Below are 20941 nucleotides of genomic sequence, written 5' to 3'. Positions count from 1 at the left end.
AGAAATGCAAGGCGGGATAAGTTAAAAGGTTGTCTGTTTCCACCAAGTGGCAACGTCCAGGGCTGAAAAAAAGCAAGCGCAGAAGTGCCAAAAACTGCAGTTCCTCTAATGGCCACTTGAGGCTGGCTCCAGAAACGAGAAAAATCCCTGTGCTGAAATGCCCAAATTTACAGCATAAATAAACATGCTTGCAGCCTGGTACAAAAATAAATAAAGAAAGAAATAAAAAAGGTTGTGGTCTCTATACCTAATTTCCTGTTCATGACAACTATACAAGAAGGGAATTTTAACATAACTTAGCCGTTTACATTCTATTAAGGCTTAAAGTTGATTTATTAAGGAGTGTGGTTGCTTTAAGTGACAGGCTCCACAGCGTCACCCTTTTGCCCAAATATGGTCACATTTCGCTCCAAAAATCCAAGATTGCGACATCTGAAATGGCAGTCTCAAAGTTTCAAAATGGAAGTCCACAAATGAATGAGTGATATCGTGGTGGCTACGTCTATTACTTTTACATAGTCTATGGTTTTTCCTTGTAGCTATAAGTAGCTATTCCCAGTTAACAAAGACGGTGATGGACTGTGGAATGGGTGTGGGGTGGGGGTTTCAAAAGTTGTACATGTCGGGGCGTCGGTGGCTTAGTGGTAGAGCAGGCGCCACGTGTACAGGGCTCTTGCCGCAGTGGCCCGGGTTCGGCTCCAGCCTGTGGCCCTTTGCTGCATGTCACCCCCCCCCCCCTTTCACACTAGTTGGTCCTATCAATTAAAGGCCAAAAAGCCCAAAAAATATCTTAAAAAAAAAAAAAAAGTTGTACATGTCCACTTTGATGAAGCATCAAGATAATTTCTGGAAAAAAAGACAGTGACACTGTGCACACTATAATCTGATTAGCATCAGATAAGTGTTGAAATAAACAGTCACATTTATGGAGCAAATAAAGTGGTCATGATAAACCAACAAGCTCACTAAATTATAAAGCTGCTCCGTGCTGCTGCACCAACTGTGTGAACAGACTTCTTCCACCACCTTTGTCATTCTGTTGTAGTTTCCTACCATGATCATTGTCAGTGGCACCTCCTGTCTGAAGCATTACAAAAAGTGTTGAAACAATTGGATGACTGATCCATCAGCTGATGAACAGACAATGAATCAGCAATGGTTTCGATAACATTCCAGTAGTTTGAATAACTAATCAAGAAAAAATGCATTTGCGTCCACCTTCTCAAGTGTGTGGAGGTGTGAGGTTTTGTTTAACACTTACGCATTCGGTATCTTTGGGTTCAGTTTTGTCAGTCAAACTAAAGAAGCAATGTGAAGACGTCATGCTGGGGTGAGTTTTGTCATGGGTATCCAATCACTATTGATTAATCTGTTTTTAACACTAATTAATAATGAACATAGCTAATTCAATTATGTGTATCTAATATATTACCAGGAGCACTGAAGCGATATTACACCTCTAGAATCCTGTGCTTCAATCACCCACAGAAGAAGAGTTTCAAGAGCTGAATGCAAGTGATTTATGAAACTCAATGGAATAATCGTGTACATGTAGTCCTGTATCACACAGATATTATTTATGTGTATTTCACCATTGTGTTCACTACACATGCAACATCTACTTGACCCCCACCTCTGAGTTTCTTCTGCCAGTTCATCTCATTAAAGAGATCCTCTGCTCTCAGAAAGAAGTCGTTGATCTTGCTGCCCTGCTCGTCTCTCTCTGTGGTGTAGTAGACTCGCAGCTTTGACTCGGTGGTCAGGAACTCGCAGATGTTGGGCACAGGAAACACGATCTCCTCCATGGTGCGGTCCTGGCGCACAATCTGAACAGAGGAACACACACGTCACATTGGCCTCTTCATGTCCACACTATTGTATATTTGCAAAGAAATGAACATTTAGTTTTCTTGATGATTGTTTTGTGTAATTGTACTACAGAGGGCAACAGATAGTAACAAGGGTGGTGTATTATGACCTCTATCTGAGCCGTGTGTTTGGCGTAGAACTCCAAGGCCTCATCTCCCTCCCCACTGGCTCCTCCTGGCTTTAACATCATGCACAGCTCCTTATTATGACGTGCCAACTGTATGGAGGACACAGTCAACAGTCAGCAACATTACATAGATACCGTGTGTGTCATCACACTCCTGCATGAATGGACATATATATATATAATAGAATTGTCAACATGGGATTCAGAGATGAAGGGCACACCTGGTGAGCTAAGATGTAGATATTGTGTCCGACATTTCGGGGAGAAGCAGCATCGTGTTCCTCCTCTTCCCCGTTATCCTCCTCCTCTTTTGTGTCCTCGAACTCTACCTCTCCCTGCAGATAGGCCTTCTTTATCACCTCCACCTGAACACACACACAAACACACACACACAACTTTACACTTTTTACAGGACAACATGGGATATTATTTTTCTGAGATAAAGATGTTCTGATACCATTTTTTCTTCCCAGGACTGATTCTGAAACCTGAACTTGCATTTCGGCCAATACAGAGTAGGCTTAGTGATCCAATTTCTGTGTCCAAAAGCCAAAAAAAGTAAAAATGGAATAACAACTATTATAGCGTGTGTGTATACTACATATTATATATATACACATATATATATATATACACACACACACACATATATATATATATATATATATATATATATATATATATATATATATATATACGTACAGTACAGGCCAAAAGTTTGGACACACCTTCTCTCAAAAGGTGAAATAACTGAAAACATGTTTTATATTCTAGTTTCTTCAAAATAGCCACCCTTTGCTCTGATTACTGCTTTGCACACTCTTGGCATTCTCTCCATGAGCTTCAAGAGGTAGTCACCTGAAATGGTTTCCACTTCACAGGTGTGCCTTATCAGGGTTAATTAGCGGAATTTCTTGCTTTATCAATGGGGTTGGGACCATCAGTTGTGTTGTGCAGAAGTCAGGTTAATACACAGCCGACAGCCCTATTGGACAACTGTTAAAATTCATATTATGGCAAGAACCAATCAGCTAACTAAAGAAAAACGAGTGGCCATCATTACTTTAAGAAATGAAGGTCAGTCAGTCCCGAAAAATGCAAAAACTTTAAATGTGTCCCCAAGTGGAGTCGCAAAAACCATCAAGCGCTACAACGAAACTGGCACACATGAGGACCGACCCAGGAAAGGAAGACCAAGAGTCACCTCTGCTTCTGAGGATAAGTTCATCCGAGTCACCAGCCTCAGAAATCGCAAGTTAACAGCAGCTCAGATCAGAGACCAGATGAATGCCATACAGAGTTCTAGCAGCAGACCCATCTCTAGAACAACTGTTGAGAGGAGACTGCGCGAATCAGGCCTTCATGGTCAAATAGCTGCTAGGAAACCACTGCTAAGGAGAGGCAACAAGCAGAAGAGATTTGTTTGGGCCAAGAAACACAAGGAATGGACATTAGACCAGTGGAAATCTGTGCTTTGGTCTGATGAGTCCAAATTTGAGATCTTTGGTTCCAACCGCCGTGTCTTTGTGAGACGCAGAAAAGGTGAACGGATGGATTCCACAAGCCTGGTTCCCACTGTGAAGCATGGAGGAGGAGGTGTGATGGTGTGGGGATGTTTTGCTGGTGACGGATTTATTCAAAATTGAAGGCACACTGAACCAGCATGGCTACCACAGCATCCTGCAGCGACATGCCATCCCATCCGGTTTGCGTTTAGTTGGACGATCATTTATTTTTCAACAGGACAATGACCCCAAACACACGTCCAGGCTGTGTAAGGGCTATTTGACCAAGAAGGAGAGTGATGGAGTGCTGCGGCAGATGACCTGGCCTCCACAGTCACCGGACCTGAACCCAATCGAGATGGTTTGGGGTGAGCTGGACCGCAGAGTGAAGGCAAAGGGGCCAACAAGTGCTAAACACCTCTGGGAACTCCTTCAAGACTGTTGGAAAACCATTTCAGGTGACTACCTCTTGAAGCTCATGGAGAGAATGCCAAGAGTGTGCAAAGCAGTAATCAGAGCAAAGGGTGGCTATTTTGAAGAAACTAGAATATAAAACATGTTTTCAGTTATTTCACCTTTTTTTTGTTAAGTACATAACTCCACATGTGTTCATTCATAGTTTTGATGCCTTCAGTGAGAATCTACAATGTAAATAGTCATGAAAATAAAGAAAACGCATTGAATGAGAAGGTGTGTCCAAACTTTTGGCCTGTACTGTATATATATATATATATATGTGTGTATGTGTATATATATATATATATATATATATATACATATATGTCCATGGATTGCTCAGCAGCCTACGCCCTGGATGTGTGCCTTACAATATTATTCAAGTGCGCAAAGGATAATCTACCCATTTTCTAACAGACTCCTGTTATTCTACTCATTATATCTGCTGCCCACACAACACAGATCTACTGATACTAGGATGTGGTCACTATACATGTTACTCCATTATTATGCATGTCCTCTGGGATCATAATCATTTGGTCCAAAAAATATCTATGCTTTTCATCTATGTCTGAGTCTCATTTTAACATCACATTTTGCAGTCCCATTGCATCCCTGTGTGCACTCCAATACACAGAAAGCATAGTTTCAGCTAATTAAGCTAAATAATATGTATAATATGTTTGGTTTATGCTTTAGCAGGCTATTGGAGTGCTGACAAAAGTTGAAGCCAGCTCAAAAGTTTGATGTGTAGCATGTCACACCTGTCCGCAGTGACAAGTGTCAGGTGTCAGTTTGTAGCTTTATGCCAGTGGCTTCCACTGAAAATGACTTGTAGCCTGTTGTGCTGTCACTTGAAGTATAAACGCAGCATTTGTTTCTAGACTGTATTTTGGAGATATTGTAAAATTAGCAAATACTGTATTTTGATGTCGTATACATGGGAGTTAAATTTTATTTATATATTTTGTGGTATATTGGTGGCATTTCCAATACTGGTATCAGAACAACTCTACTCAGTGATACTGTAGCTGTTGTATTTGAGATATAAAAAGCAGCTTCACAACAACATTTCCTCACCAGCTCTTTAGGCCTCATGTTGTACAGGATCCTCTCCGCGTTCTCACTGTCATGACGACTCTCCATGATGGCGAGCAGCAGCTTGGATGCATTGTTCTGACAAAAAGAGAGAAGGGGATAAGAGAGCTCCAAGATAAGAACTTAAGCTCCATCAGTTTCTACGTCCAAGGAAAACAGACAGAAACCCTGGTGCTCTAGGAAAATGTGCTCTGCAGCTATTTGTCTTGGCAGACAAGCACAAAAGCTAGTTCGGCTCAGACGGATGAATGTATACTCTCATACTTGTAGCCTGTTGATGATTTTCCATCCTGCTGTGAAAGGAAACTGCACACTCGTTTCTGGCCCAAGACCCAAAGCCAGAGTTAACCCATTCCCCTGCTTCAAACAAAGGTGTAAATCCTTCCTCCACTTCACTTAAACCAACCCAGCCAACTCACCTTGAGCTCCAGCACCAGGTCCATCCGCTTTTTCCCCAGTGGGTTGATGTCGTTAAGGATCAATGCAATAATGATATCAATTCCATTGGACTCGTGTGTGGCAATGCAATTCTGGAGGAAGTAAAAAAAAAACAAAACAATTAATAAAAGAGACAGACAGTGCCTCAACTTCCCTTCTGGCATAGTCTCTTTATGTACCTGGTTTTCATGGCAGGGGCCTTGGCAGTACTCTGTGAGACTCTCCAGAGTCTGGTTGATGAGAGCAACATTCTTCTCGTTGATGTACAGGCCCAGCAGACCGAGACCACCTGTGGTGCTGCCGCAGATACAGTCCAAGAACTGCAGAGTCTCACACACCAGGTTGTAGTTGTTCTTGTTGTTTTGACAGCGAAGGAAGTTCTGAGAAGATAAGAGTGGTTGGGCTGGTGTGATTGGGTCTATATGGACTGAACTGGATACAAACCAACAGTAAATCAATCAAAAGCAAAACAGCAAAGGATCCGTGAGGCTATAAATGAAAATTTCTACCATTAACAACTCACTCCTCTGTTAGTCAGAGCTCAGTGGGAGCTTTTACAAAAACTGAAGTATAGATCTCTGTTACACAGGAGCGAGCACTTAATTAATTATTTTTAATTTTTGGTTGAACTATGTCTTAAACAGAAAGCTATTCCTGCATGGAAATAATTTAGAGGAATATTTTTTACTGCCATAAATTAAATTTGAACCATGAAACAACGACCAGCTGAGTCGGTGCTGTGTAATATAAGAGGGAATTATATTTTAAGAAATTGCGAGACGCAAATAGCACAATTATTTTAATTAGCAAATACTATAAGACATCTGCAGGCTTCACTCTAAGGTTTGCATAATGCTGTAAATCTAATAAAAGTTCTCCAGCTGCCTTCTTGGAAATGGCAGCAGGTTAATTAACTGAAAGTAACTGAAAGCTGCCCTTTCTTGGCTCAGTGAAACAGAGAGGCGCAGAGAAAATCAGGAAGTTCAGTGAACACATGAACCCAAGTAATGAAGTCGAGATTTTCCCTTTCATATGTCTTTGAATAAGAATGTGCCAGAAAAGCAATCTCCACAGGCTTAAGAAGTCAGGCCTGACGTCTCATAGACATAACAATAATGATTAAAGACCTGCTCCAGACATGTTTTAAAGTATGTAAAAAATACTCTGCTGTGATTAACATTTTGTTTAACAAAGTTTTCCCACATAAAAAAAATAACCCTCTGAAAAAAGGGGCCTAGAGGCAGATGTACTCTCTCTCTCCCTCATTGAGAAATCCTGGATCTGGCCTTGTGCCCTACTTACGTCTGCTGGGTGTTAGCAGCTTGACCAGCAATAGAGCAGTGTGCATCAAGATAGCCAGTGTTAATGTAAGAGGAAACATCGGAAAGGTTTAGCCATACGTGTTTGAGCTGAAATCGGCAACTAGCAGATGTATCAGAATGGTAAGTTTAGTTAGCATCTTCACTTATGTTGTTGGTTAGCTTGTTAGCTTGTAACTGACTGTGGCTGACACAATGTTAGTGGTAAACATACAATTATATCTTCAACAGAATTACAGTAACAATATAGGAACAGTAGAGCATAATAACTATATAATAGCTACGCAAAACTACACCTGGCTTCTCCTCTGACTCACCTCGTTCTGCTGTAACATTATGCTAATGATACGAAAAGCCCCATCCTGCAAATTGATGAGATTGCCTCCTTAGATATGTGACATATGAAATCCTGGCTGTCTGAATCTGTGTGTTTGAGACTGTCTCTAGCACACTGCACTTCCAAGGAGGAAATGCTCAGCCATTGTGTTGACTGCTTATTTTGCTCATGATATGCCTTGTAGCATGGCATGTTGACAGGGTTAAAAACTTAATTTTCATTGGAGGGGATCTTTAATACATCTATTAGACCTGTTTTGAGTAAGATGTCACAACCATGGTTCAGAGTAAGGAAGATACTGTAGCCAAGTGTTATCCACCCTGATGGATATCTGTAAAACTAACAGAGTCTGAGGATCAGTCTGTCCCACCTGTAGATCACGATTGTGATTCTCACAAAGCAGCTGGAGGAAGCGAAGGATGGGCTGCATGATGATGATTACAAAACTCATTTCTCCCTCGTCCTGGTTCTTGTCCCCAGTGCTGGCCTGGCCGTCAGCTGAGTTGAAGTGGTCCTCGGGGTCTGCTTCCCGCCGGTAAGAGTTAAAGGCCTTTTTGGTGGCAGACGAGGCCTCTAATAGTTGCTCTTTGACATCCTCTGTCATCACCACCGCTGAGTCTCTGGCTAAACACGGACAGGCGCCAAGAAGAGACTCATGATGCAGTCAAAAACCACAAATATCGTCTTTCTGCTCAGGATTTGCAAACACATTTTAATGGCCTATGATTTGTTGCTTGCCTGAGCATCTTTTGGTAACAACCTGACATAAATTAATTCTTGGGATCACATTGCGTGACCTCTGACCTTTTTTGCGAACAGGGACGTCCTTGTCCTGGCTGTCATCATCTCTCTTCCTGTTTCCCAGGTCGCTGGTATTTACTGTTACTGTGGCTTTGATCTCCAGCTGCGCCACCTTCATACGGTCGTAGAAGACGCGGAAGAACTTCTCAGATTTCTTGTCTTCTGTCAGACGGCAAAAGAACGAGCGCTGGATACGAGAGACAAGAATAGGAAAAAAGAGATTAAGATTCTTATTGTCTGCTAAACGTAATTTTTGATAATTGACTAAGCATGTCAATCATTCCTCAAGCAAAGTTCCTCTGGTTCCAGCTTCTCAAATGAGCTGCTTTTCTCTATTTTAAACCATTTAAATTTTTCAGCTGAACGATGAACAATTTGTTTTACTATTTTCACACGTTTTAAAGATAAAACAAGCAAAAAAGATTAATCGATATTGAAATGAGTCTTTTGTTTTGGCCCTGATATGAATTATCACATGCAGTACATAGTCAACCTTATTTTTCCTTCCAAGTTTGTATTATGCAACTGATATTCAGAGTGCAGTGAACTGAGGTCAAAACGTGATGTTGGAACAGGAAGCATGGATTTGAAAATATGGTTTTTGATTAAAATCCTTTGTCTTGTGTTTGCACACACACACACACACACACACACACACACACACACACACACACATTCTGTTTTCACAAATAAATCATGGCTCAATATGAGGAAAACGGTTTTGACTGGACCTTCACAAAACATTATATAACTACAGCAAAGCGAGTCTGGATTTAGCACGAGGGGAGGGTTTAAACGCTGCAGTTATTGCTGTGGAATGGGGTCATGCAAAACACTTTCGAGCCTGCCGGCGCAATGCATACACCGTGTCCCAACCCACAGGGCTGTTGTTTTGATTATGTAAGTGCTGTTATCTGCTGCAGCCTATGGAAAGGCTTCGACCAGCAGAAGCCGCCTCACCACACTAACGGGGTGAAAAATTACACGAGAGGGAGAAGCCTGGCCTACTTACACAGATAAAGAGAGACGGTGGGGTACGGGAAGAAAAAGAGCTTGAGGCGAAAGACAGACACCAAAGAGGGAATGAGGGAGTAACAGACAGTATGTAGGGCAGTTCTTAAAGTTGTTACATAACCATCTGTCTTTCCAGGTTAGATGTAAAACTGGGCTACTGGAGGAAACAAATAAATGATAGTCACAAGGAAAACAGACAAAACAAGCCTTGTTTCTCTGACTTCAAGGACGCTGTGAGGGTGTTTGTTGTACCAAGAGGGTTATTGGAATTTAATGTTAAACACACCACTAAATCGGTTCATTCAAAATAGTCATCAACCATTTAAGTCGCCAAACAAGAGAGTGTGTGCAGCTTATTAAGATAACCGAGCTCACACAGCTTTGTGACCGAGTTTCTTCCATAGAAACAATGACATAACTGTGCGCTTGTGCCCCGAAGCAGATTCCAGAGCCTTATTGTGCCCCACCCCGGCCCTCCACCACTAAGCAGCAGCCCTCCTGCACGTACACACTCTGCCAACACTCAGGGACGAGGAGATAGGAGCGTGGGGAGGGGAGTGGGGGGGCTGCCAAGCAAGGCCATCACGTAATAAACAACTTGATGACAGAGTGGAGAGTGCAGGGAGGAGGATTAGCCGCACCACTGGTAACCCACTCACAGCTCACAACTCACAGCATGCCTGAGGAGAGAGGTGTGGGTGAGGGGGTGGGTGGGGGCAGTGATGGTCATTCCTGCCTGTCTGTCTCTGCTTACATAACAGTGTCCTCCAACACACACGAGGGTGAGGAGGGGTGAGGCATGAGGCCCAGCAGGTTAACACACATTTATTGGACCAGAGCAAACACACAGAAGAGCCCCTCGCCCCCCCCCCCCCTTTCCTGCCTTTTACCATTACATAACCCACACAGACACACACTTGTACAGTACAAGCACACGCAAGCTGGAGAGCGCATACGCTAATACGCCCACTGACTTTTACACTCACAAAACTAGGTCAGCTGTCTCCGGCACAGGCACATGCCAATTTCTGAGAGGACACACCCACATATCACACATGCAGAATTACTGTATTCTTCCCTAAAACTATGACGACCGCCAACTTTATTCTTATGTAATCACGTTCATTTTCCGCCTCCTATCATTTTAGTAATGTTGCAGTCCTCATCACTGGGATATCCCAGGTTAGAGACACTGAGCTCAGTCTCAGTGTGTAGTCGAGCTCACGGTGCAAGGCTGGCAGGGATATTTCTTTGTATGGATCAGGGTTAGCTGAGCAATTATATTTCACTGCTGCAGAGGTGAGTCTGTTTGATTGATGGCAGCTGCAAGGTGAATGTATCGGCCATGTAAGAGTTATTAATTATTGTGTCTGGAGGTGAAAGTCTTCACCTGCAGCAACAAACTGAAAGAGTCTTTTTTTTCCCAAACAGCCTGTTTCTAAGAACTGAGCTGAGTTTAGTGGATGAAGTGACTCACTGAAACAAAAACAAAACCTTGTACATAAAGCTGGAACACCACAGTAAAGAAAAAAACACAGCAGCACACTTTCATTTTATGGTTTCTTCAGAATCGTGTATGAGGTTGCGTCTTACAACGAATCCGAAACGAAAAAAACCCAACTTTCAGGTCTTAACCACAGCGATGCCTCTGTAGTGTTTCGACGCTGGTCTTTTTACACACCCGCTGACAAAATCTGTGCCGCCGTTTCAGGACACCATCTGTGTTTGGATATCACTGGAAAAGTGGGGACAAGAGCGGCATGATGGAGGGATGATGTGATAGATGAAGTAACAACACATGGTGGTCAAGGAGAGAATGGAGTGATAGTAACAGAGGAGGATGAGAGAGAAGAGCATCTCAGGGGCCCCCCTGTAGTGTTGGGTAAACACAGTGCCTGTCTGTATCCATGGAGACAAACCCTGAGTGGAATGAGACAGAGAGGAGTGGGGCGAGGTGGGGGTGGACAACACTGAAAAACAAGGTCATAGCGCTTTCCCTTCTCTCCTTCCGTTCCGCCACTTGGCATCAACAAAGGGATGTTATGTAACAGCTATTTATACTCGCGCTCCCTTTCCCTCTCACCCTCCCTCTCATGTCAGGCAGCACCGCATGCAAACCAAACGCAGCTCTGCTCTGCTCCAAGTTCCTCCTTTCTACAATCCAGCAGCGTCTATCCTTATTTCTCCACCTGAAAGAGAGTTTGTCTGCTTTTTTGTTTTTGCAATATCTGTTAAAGTGCGTCTGCGATGCAAGTTTTGGAGGGAAACAGAGCTGCAAGCCATGTAGTTACACGCCAGATGGCTGAGGAGAGAAATGTCACAAGTCGCCATGTCACAACACAGTTTACAGCTGTTTGAGCTCTCTCGTCGCCGTCACAGAAGAGCTGGCATGTGACTGACATAAAAGAGGAGCCAACAAGCCTCGAAAGCACTAAAATGCACCGACTGCAAAATATCCAAGTCTTCCAAGGGCACCTATGCATTGGTGTGTGTGTGTGTCTATGTCTGTGTGTGAGTGAGTGATTGTGCGTGCAATCCTGAAGGCACTCTGCATGGGTTATTTCTGTGCGCTATGTAGGTCATGAGTAAATAGTTAACTGAGTTACATGAGAACCAGATATCCAAGACTCAACAGGTGCTCAGCGCGGCATGTCAGATGAAGACACTGACAAAAATCAACTGCTATTATCCTCGGAGTGCTTTCTTGAAGAGAGCAGAGACCACAAGTAGTCTGTTTTCTCTTATAGTGTCACTTTAAGTTTGCAGAAAAGGTATGCTTGATTTTTGTATTTGAATGAAAAGAACCTCATGCTTCCTTTTATTTATTAATTTAAAAAATAAAGTTTTAGAGACCTCTCCAGTTACTCAAAGAACACAAATATTTGTACTAATGTGGCACATTTTTGTCACTGGATCCAGAGCAGTTACCCCCCCAAAAGAAACCTCCCTTTTCAGAACAAACTTAAGAACGCGAGGGTTCAATCCCCTCTGTGTTCCCCCGTCCCTCCGCCCTCTCTCCCCACTGCCCCAGTTCCGGAGGCCCAGCATGACCCAGTTTGGGCCGGCGAGAGAGGCGCTAGGGAGCGGGAGAGAGGCTGGAATGTTTTGAAGGCTGAGACATTCCTCATTGTTCATTCACACAGGCCTTATGTAACACAGACGGATCACGTGACGCAGCTCTGCGGCAGCCGTGGGAAGCCGAAGCATTATCTCCGCCACAGTGGCTTCCTCGCTCTAATCTGATTATGCAAGCCCAGTGCTTACACAACAACACACAGACGGACAGACAGATGGAAAGACAGGGCGAACGACGGACGGTGCTACAAATCAACAGACGTGAAAAGACAGACGGACAGAAAGAGGAGCTGGAGTGGCTCAAGTTAAAGACAACAGGGAAAGAGTTATCATTTACATCACCTGGTGCACACATGAGACAGTCCAAAGTCAGAAAATGAAGAATATTTTATGTCTACTAAGTGATTGACTGGCATGATTAGCAGCTGGCCCGGCCTTTGAGCCAGATGATGCAGTGCTAGATATGAGGGGGAGGAGAGCTGCCTTGGTAATGCACAGAATATGTGCAGCTATAGTGGCACACTGACCCACATACTGCAGATCCTCTGGTAATGAAAACCATCCTTGGCACATTGTGTTCTTTTCACCGATTAAACTGTGGATCATATACAGATGCTCTGCAGGATAAGCTAAGCCTTTCAACAGATAACCGTCTATGAGCTTAAAACACTGCAGGTCACTTACAGTAAGTGTAGGCTAATGGGTAAGTGTGTCATTTGTATCATTTTACGAAAACATTCAGACATGTTGTTGCAGTTGACTTGCCCAGACAGTGGACAAAAGGATGTCCCTTAAGTCTCCACACGGTGAGAGCTTTGAGGGTTAACTGACCTGGATGGTGGTGTTTCCACCTTCCAGCAAGGCAATAGCCAGGAGGATGCTCTCCTGGAAAACTCGGTCGCTGGTGGTGTTCATGATGAGGTCGATGACCAGGTCAGAGGCTCCCTCTTTGTCCAGGTGACACTGTACCTCCGCCAGGGTCATTTCCCCACGACTCAGGCCCCCAGGACCCCCTAATGCTGCCGGAGGGAGACAGTTTGACAGGCCAGATCAGAATCCTCAGGTATATGGCACATTATGTATCAAATATAATCAAATATAGCTTAAAAGCAAAACTCACTGCATGTAAACAGGAGCTAACATTGTGATTACAGATTTTAATTTGCAGGTATTAAACAAAGAAAATAGCCAACATTTCTATATCATAATCCTGACAGGATGTTTAATGAGTTATCAACACGCTACACTGAAATAATAATAATAACAATTTTGGTCTTAATTTGGTAACACAGTAGTTGCTAGCATCTTACTTCACAATATCTGCAATGGCAGAGACCTGATACATTTTGTATGCATCTACATGTTTTCTCATTTTAGCCTGCCCCTTGAACTTAAGGCGTTTCTGTTTTCATTTTATGAAAAATAACTATAATAACAACCAGAGGTGGGGCCAAGTCACTGTTTTGCAAGCCATATGTAGGTAGTCGAGCCTTTACGCTCAAATCCCAAGTCAAGACTGGCAAGTCCCAAGTCCTAAAGTTTGAAATTCAAGTTCTAAACAAGTCACATTATGCTTTTCAGCAAACGCAATGCCATTTTAACAACAGAGTAATACTGTATTAAATTTACAAAAATTATGAATGCTTTTTAAATTCTGTATTTATTTTTTACCTGTACATTTTGCATACTGCAATTTGTTGACCACTGCATAGTTTTTGTATGTTAACAAAATGATCTTTGGTATCATTTTTCCAAAAATTTGACTGGATGCTGTTGGATTTTGATGGGAATAAATAATGTTAACTTTTGGTGATTTAGGAAATTAAATTGATTTGTGGCAAAGTTTTTATATAACATACTTTTAAATCTTTGGTCTAGGGGAAAGTATCACGTATTGTCAAATCAAAGTGAAGTCATGAGTCATCAGTGTTAAAGTCCGAGTGAAGTCGCAAGTCTTGTGATTTTGACAAGTTGAGCCTAGAGTAATCAAATTTGTGACTTAAGTCCAAGTCATGTCACTCCAGTCCACACCTCTGATAACAAACATAATTTCTCAAACTTATATTTTAGTTTGTTTAGTCTCTTCATTTATATTAAAGCTTGATATTGAGACATGACGCAATATTGCACACAGAAAATTAAAGGATTAAAAAGATGTGATTTCTCTGATCCTGTGAGGTAAGACATTTGTTGATCTAGGCTACCATGGACAGTTTACTGGGTCATACAATGTTCAAAATAATTTACTTAAACAGACCACCACTTAGATTTCATACTGCTGTGATGCTAACCCTGTTCTAACCAGTGTAGCTGTACAGTTGTGTAATTCACTGTACATGACTTCGCCTGCACATTTCCCCCCTGAGGCCTCGGCTTCAGGGTACATATGGAATTCTCTGCCTGGCTCTTGTTTCTGCAACAGGTGCAAAGGCTGTTTTCACGGGAAGTAGCAGCTTGTCACCTAGCAACAGTGAAAAGTGGAGCACAGCGGAGAGGGGTATACTTCCTGTAGTCTGGAAGTTTGCCAACATCTTGGTGTACATGGGAGAGATGGTGAACCGGGAGCCTGGGTAATTTTTTTTTCACGTCTGTGTCTTTGAGTTCAGTTAAAAATACAATATTAATGTCTGGTTCATTCATAACAACTGTCTCTAACACATGTGAAGATACTGCCGTTCATGCCACAGCAGACAAGAAACCATTCTGGTCACTAGGTCAACACAGGAGCACTGAACTGATATGAAAGACACTCACAGCTCATACCACTGGCACCAACATGTTCTCCAAATCTTTTTTTTTTTTTTTTTAAGATATTTTTTTGGGCATTTTTAAGCCTTTAATTGATAGGACAGATGAGCATGAAGGGGGAGAGAGAGAGGGAGTGACATGCAGCAAAGGGCCACAAGCTGGAATCGAACCCGGGCTGCTGCGGCAACAGCCTTGTACATGGGGCGCCTGCTCTACCACTAAGCCACCGACACCCCCAAGTCCTCCATCTACATGCAGATAAAATGTTTTATCATAGAGGTTGCATATCAGAACCAATAACTCAAATAAAAGGAAGAAACGCTGCACAGAGATGCATTGCTTCAGTATTTTGACTGCAGATATAGTAACACAATGACCACGTTATCAGGTGGTGATAAGAGTGTTATGCTCTGCGTGCTCAAAGGGCATCTCACAGCACAACTGTGGAGCTGATAAGTGACTCAGGGCCAGACAGACAGAGTCCCAAACTTATATAACATTATTGAGAGAACCTTGCTTTACTATGACTTCAGGGGTGGAAAACATTTTGGCTCACCAAAAGGAAAAGGTTTATCTGGACTTTGCACGCCTGATAGCAGTCGTAGTCATTGCTGGAGGCAAAGTCATGCTTCTCTTTGGCAGAGGCTTTACAGAAACATCAGCTCAGTTAGAGATGTTGAAATCAGTGTTTCTCTGGCCTTGTGCATGCTAGCTAAGCTACACTTTCTGCTGTAAAGAATTATTAACTAACTTCTGTGTTTGGTGTTAAAAAGGAGAAACAACTATCCCACCTGACTGGTTTTTGCCGGGTCCTACCGGACTGAGGGGGCCATTGCTAAATGACGTCAGGCTGTCCCTTCGCCCACCACTTCGATGAAAGTTGCCATAGTAACGGTTCACCAGAATCTGTCTCAGTGCCTCGCCCTACAAGAGGGAAAGAAAGGGAAGGATGTAATGATGTGATGTCAGCAACAGGGAGAGAAGAGATGTTGTATAACAGGGATGGCATGCATCATCAATGATGTATTGTCCATTTGAGATGCATATGAAGACACCAAAATACTGACCTCAGAACACGATTACAACCATGCTCTGTAGTCCATAATTACAGAGAAACTTAATGTTAATGTTTTATTTTAAATTCCTATATTTCTGTGCAAGGAAAATTTGCAGACATGACCCTAAAGTTTATGTCAATAACCTCCCACACAACCAACATTGCTCTACATTTTTGAGCAGCAGCAGCAGTGACCCTGTAGTGACAGTGTGAGGTCCTGGTGTTCACTTTGACAGACCTGGGGCCAGCCCTCCCACACTGTGACTCATCCACTGTTGAGCAGTCAGCAGCACGACTTTGTCGTTGTTATGGCAACCGCAGCCCATAGCTACCTGACAGACCTCCCATGGGATAAAGTGAAGGAAATGAAAGAGAGAGTTTTTTCGTGCGTGATTATGTGCAAATCATTGTCAACAGTGGGTGGTCCATGATAGACGACAGCAGCGTTATGTAAGCTCCGCTGCCATAGTTTTGCTCTGGAGGTCAAGATTATGTAGGAGGAGGTGTGAAGAACACTATTCTCATTTTTTATTGGCAGGAGGTTAGTCAGCTGTATGATCAGTCGTAGGGGATGATTCCCTGGTCTCATTAGAGAACACTGCCCTTTTTGTCAAGTCTTGAGTCATGAGCCAAATCCTTATTGTGTCCTGTCTAAATGTCATCTAAACTGTTGGCACAAACACAGGCTGCATCACTGACTGAGGCTATGACACCAGAAAACAGAATTTCAATTATGTTGTCCTCTTAAACTTGTAGAAAAAGTTGGTGAGTAACAGAAACAGAAACAGAAACATTCATTATACTAACCACAGACTGTCAAAAATATACACCAGTGTTTGTGATGCCTGTAACAGATGTGGCCAGTCCCCTGCAAACCCTGTGAATGTCTTGTTCATGCCTGAAATTGACAAACTTTGTGTGTAAAATATTTAGCACATTACAAGAAACTGACAATACAGCAATAAATCCAAATCCCCTTTCTGCCATTTTTGGTATGCCACATGAGGTCACGCCATGCTGTGGCCTTCAGCACCCTGCTAGCCAGGCCTTTTGTTTGGAAGCATGTTTTGTCCTCAGCTTATGATGGATAGATCAAGGAGGTTCTGTACGACGTGTTTATCTCTCATAGACACTTATGCCGCATGGTTAGATAACTGAATCATTTTGAATAGTATGACTCAGTTATTTTTTTTAAATACAGTTTCTCTTTTTCTTTTTGTTCTGTTTTCTTTGATACCTGAGGTTGGGCATGGGCATACTGTGATACAAGGGGCCCCTGGGAACGGGTATGCAGAAGGCCCCACCGCTTCTCCTGCATAGGAGCAAGACACACAGACTTTGACTTTTGTCTCTCTTTTTTTTGTTATTTTATGACTGTTTGTAGTTGTTACGCATCCTTTATGGTTTTATGTGTCTTTGTGGTCTTTCGATTTTTCCCTCCTTTGTAGTTGTTAGCCCCCTTTCGTGTTTATTCTTCACTCTTTGTGGTCATTTTGAGTCTCTAGCTGGTCAGTAATTGATTGATTAGATATGGTAAAATTACTACCCTCCTGGAACATATGCAGGGCTACCTTCTGCCTGTCATGGTATGATGAGGACTTCTTGTTGGGGCATATTTTATCACAGCTGAGCAGCCGTTGCTAAATAATGTTCTTCTCTTGCAGATGATAATTATATATTGATGAACTCCAATCGATATTGTTCTTCTGGAATATCAATATTAGAGCTTGCCTCTTAAATGGGAACACCTGAGGCTCTGCAAAGTCCCTGCATTGCCATAAACATAATTATTGAGAGAAGGCTGAGGGAAATATGGTGGTTATTAAAATTGTTTATTCCTACTTCAGTTAGTTAGCTGGTGTTACTTAAAGCAGCAAAAGAGACTGATCAGAAACACAAAAAGCAAGAAAAAAAGGCACATAAGGTCATTTTTCATTCAAGATGCACATCTACTGCATGTCTAAAACATGATATGTCACTCTAAATCTCTGAAGTATGTAAGTTTTGAGTTAAGCTGCCATGCTGTGAGAACCTACCCTCTTCTGGTCCTCCAGCAGCTTCTCAGGCTGGTTCTGATCCAGCTGCTGTGCAGTGAGGAGTGTGAGCACAGTGGTCCAACAAATACAAACACAGGGTTAGTATTCATGCAAGCAATAACCTAAAGTCAGGTTAATAACCACATCTTGTACCTATTCAGCTATTTCAAGCGGCCATGCAAAGGTCTGCTTGCTGTGACGTGCCATGCATTTACTGCTCTGTTCATCATAAGAGAGGCATTATGGCTGTGGTGGGTTTAGAGAGCTGAGCCAGGAGATGTGTACAGTGCTGACTATTAGTACCATTAAAGGAACACTTCACCCCTGAATGATCATTTTGTATCAATTACTTAACTCATGTTACATTGAATTTGAGTAGAAAACTTTTTTCTTGCATGCCTCAAGTGAATGAAAAATTCAAAAAACAAAGAAAAATCTTGATGAACTGAAGTCATAGGGGTCCACGTTTAACAATTACTATTGTGTGACTTTAGTGAATCCAAACTAGCCCTTTAAAACACATAAGTCAAACAATAACACAAACAATCTGACTGATCAAGGCAGCAATAGAAGAGTGGCTCTCGTGTTCAGTAAGGTACAATTACTGCTTTTGTCAATGGTGTCTGGCTTTGACGGAAAAGGGCTGTTTGGAGAAGTACTGAGCATACGACTGGATAAATGAGACTTGGATTATACTACACATGTTGTGTGAGAGTTTATAAAAGGATGTTTTATATAGGTTTCCTTTTGGTTAATGCAGCCATCTTTCGAATTTTTTCTAGTTTATGGTTTCTTCATTCACCATGAAGACATGCAAGAAAAACAACGTTTCCTTGAAGAATTTAACACAAGGTGAGTAACTGATGTATAAATATCATTTGAGGAATGAAGTTCTCCTTAAATAAAATGTTAAAAGACAAGTCCAGTATGATTTCATTCATTCATTTTTCAAATTTCCTTGACATCATAGGCAAGGCACACATGAGGCAATTGGCTTTCTTTCTTCATCTTAACTAATTTCCAAGTCTCTGTCTTAAAGTGAGTTAAACATTTTGGGAAATATGGTCATTTGCTTTCTTGCTGAGATTTGGATGAGAAGATCAATACCACTCTCGTGTCTGTACGGTAAATACAGTACGAAGCTGGAGCAGCAGCAATAGCAGCTAATTAGCTTAGCCTAGCAAAAAGACTGGAAATGGGGGGAAACTGCTAGCCTGGCTCTGCCCTGAGGTAAAAACCATGACTAACGCTTCCTAATTGACATATTATCTCTATTTTTTTTAACCTCACAAAAACTTAAGTGTGAAAACTATAAATGTGGTTTTATGTGAGTATTTCTCTGACAGATGAAGTGACTTGCCTAGAGTCTCCGCTAGCATCGGTAACCCTAAGACTCCAGAAAGTCAAGAAAGAGAATAGGCCCATTTCCCAAAATGCCAGACTATTCTTTTAATATTTGTTTAAACTGAGCAAAAACTGAAACCACACTGGAACTGTCATCTAAACTCAGGAATGAGTAAACACCAGGTGAGAGGTTCTCACTTTGAGCCATGTTCTGAGCAAGATGAAAAACACAACAATCAGATTTTTCCACGTCCGCTTTCTAATTTCCTTAATGGTTCACACCAACAATGGGAACACAGGGCAGACACCACTCTGCAGGATCAGATTCCAGTGCCTCCATGCACAGCATTCACCAAGGGGAAAAGGAAACTGATAAAAGGCAATGCTCCACATAAATTGTTATGTAAAAAGACACACTAGGAGGGGCAGGCGAGGGGAGAGGATTGGCGAGGGGCGATGGGGTTAGAGTTACATAATCACTCCAAAAAGGAACCAGGCCACTAAACCAGTGACACAGAGCTGCTTACAGTGACCATCTGTCACCAAAAACACAGAGGGCAAGAGGCCGAGCAAGTGAAAGACAGAAAAGGGCGAGAGAGAAACTAACAAACACACTAAACTTTGCCATTTGAACTGTTCACTCTCTGTCAGTCAGGGTCAAGGGCATGATGTACAGTACAGTATGTATCCATACTCAGGGTGTGTTTACCTCTGGTATGTGGTGTTGATTCTATATGAACCAAATATGGTATGTTACCGGGGTTGACCTACATAGTGATATGACTGGTGTGTACTTTTCGGAGGTGTTAACGCCAGTTGCACTCAAGTCACATATCCAATGTCTTATGATAAACTTAACAAATATGTAGCCTTTTCCCTTAACATGTCAGGTTAAAGGTTTAGTTCACACAAAATTAAACCTGAATATTTTTCCTCTTACCTGTAGTGCTATTTATCAGTCTATACTGTTTTGGTTTGAGATGCTGAGTGTTGGAAACATTGGCCATCATCTGTCTGCCTTCTCTCGAGTATAATGGAACTAGACGGCACTCGGCTTGTGGTGCTCAAGCAATGTCTCTTTCTAGGAATCATGATTTGGTTACTCAAGATAATCCACAGACCTTGGTGTGAGCAGTTTCATTCAGAAACTAATTTTTCCTCCTGAACTACACCTGCCAACCATAGCAATACGCAGAAGGAAGTGTGCATCTACTCATGGACAAAAGGCTCGTGCTCATGACAGCACCAGATGTAAACATTAATGGCATCCACTTTGACTGAGTTGTAATGTTTGCTAGCTAAGTGGTGCTAGGTGAGCTAGCAATAGATGTACGCTTCCGTCTGTACGGTGATACAGTTGGTGGGTGTAGTTCAGTAGAGAGAAACAGTTCCTACATTAAACTGCTCACAACAAGGTCTGTGGATTTTCTTGAGTAACCACGTCATGATTTCTGGAAAGAGACATTGCTGTTGACTTATTTAAATGTCTTTCTTGTGATTTGAGCACAACAAGCTGAGCACCATCTAGTTTCACTATATTGGAGAGATGGCACACATCTCTATGGCCGATATCTCCAGCACTCGGCAGCTCAAACCAAAACCATCTAGACTGATAAACAGCACTACAGGTAAGAGGAGAAATACATAGTTTTGATTTTGGGGTGAACTGTCCCTTTAACTTCTCCTAGACCAATTATAAAAAAATTAGCTACTGGAA

The 20941-nt window shown here is 42.2% G+C and overlaps 1 protein-coding gene across 14 annotated transcripts in view; it reads right to left on the bottom strand.

The window, feature by feature from the left end:
* Nucleotides 1-20941, bottom strand: part of LOC125898002 (inositol 1,4,5-trisphosphate receptor type 1) — a 108403-nt gene that overhangs the window by 28443 nt on the left and 59019 nt on the right. For 7 of the 14 annotated variants that reach the window (XM_049591594.1, XM_049591627.1, XM_049591619.1 and 4 more), the window contains 11 exons: nt 17881-17928; nt 15579-15711; nt 12871-13058; nt 7954-8137; nt 7520-7773; nt 5673-5873; nt 5475-5585; nt 5038-5133; nt 2218-2361; nt 1979-2086; nt 1634-1826 (listed from right to left, as the gene is read on the bottom strand). In XM_049591594.1, the coding sequence (XP_049447551.1) occupies nt 1634-1826; nt 1979-2086; nt 2218-2361; nt 5038-5133; nt 5475-5585; nt 5673-5873; nt 7520-7773; nt 7954-8137; nt 12871-13058; nt 15579-15711; nt 17881-17928 (1660 nt within the window). The remainder of the gene's footprint in view (nt 1-1633; nt 1827-1978; nt 2087-2217; nt 2362-5037; nt 5134-5474; nt 5586-5672; nt 5874-7519; nt 7774-7953; nt 8138-12870; nt 13059-15578; nt 15712-17880; nt 17929-20941) is intronic. The other 7 variants (XM_049591632.1, XM_049591646.1, XM_049591647.1 and 4 more) reach the window with 4 other exon arrangements.

Source organism: Epinephelus fuscoguttatus, linkage group LG1 (genome assembly GCF_011397635.1).
Source record: "Epinephelus fuscoguttatus linkage group LG1, E.fuscoguttatus.final_Chr_v1".
NCBI lineage: Eukaryota > Metazoa > Chordata > Actinopteri > Perciformes > Serranidae > Epinephelus > Epinephelus fuscoguttatus.
The sequence above is the reverse complement of the archived record's forward strand: the minus strand, read 5'-3'. Positions and strand labels throughout refer to the sequence as shown.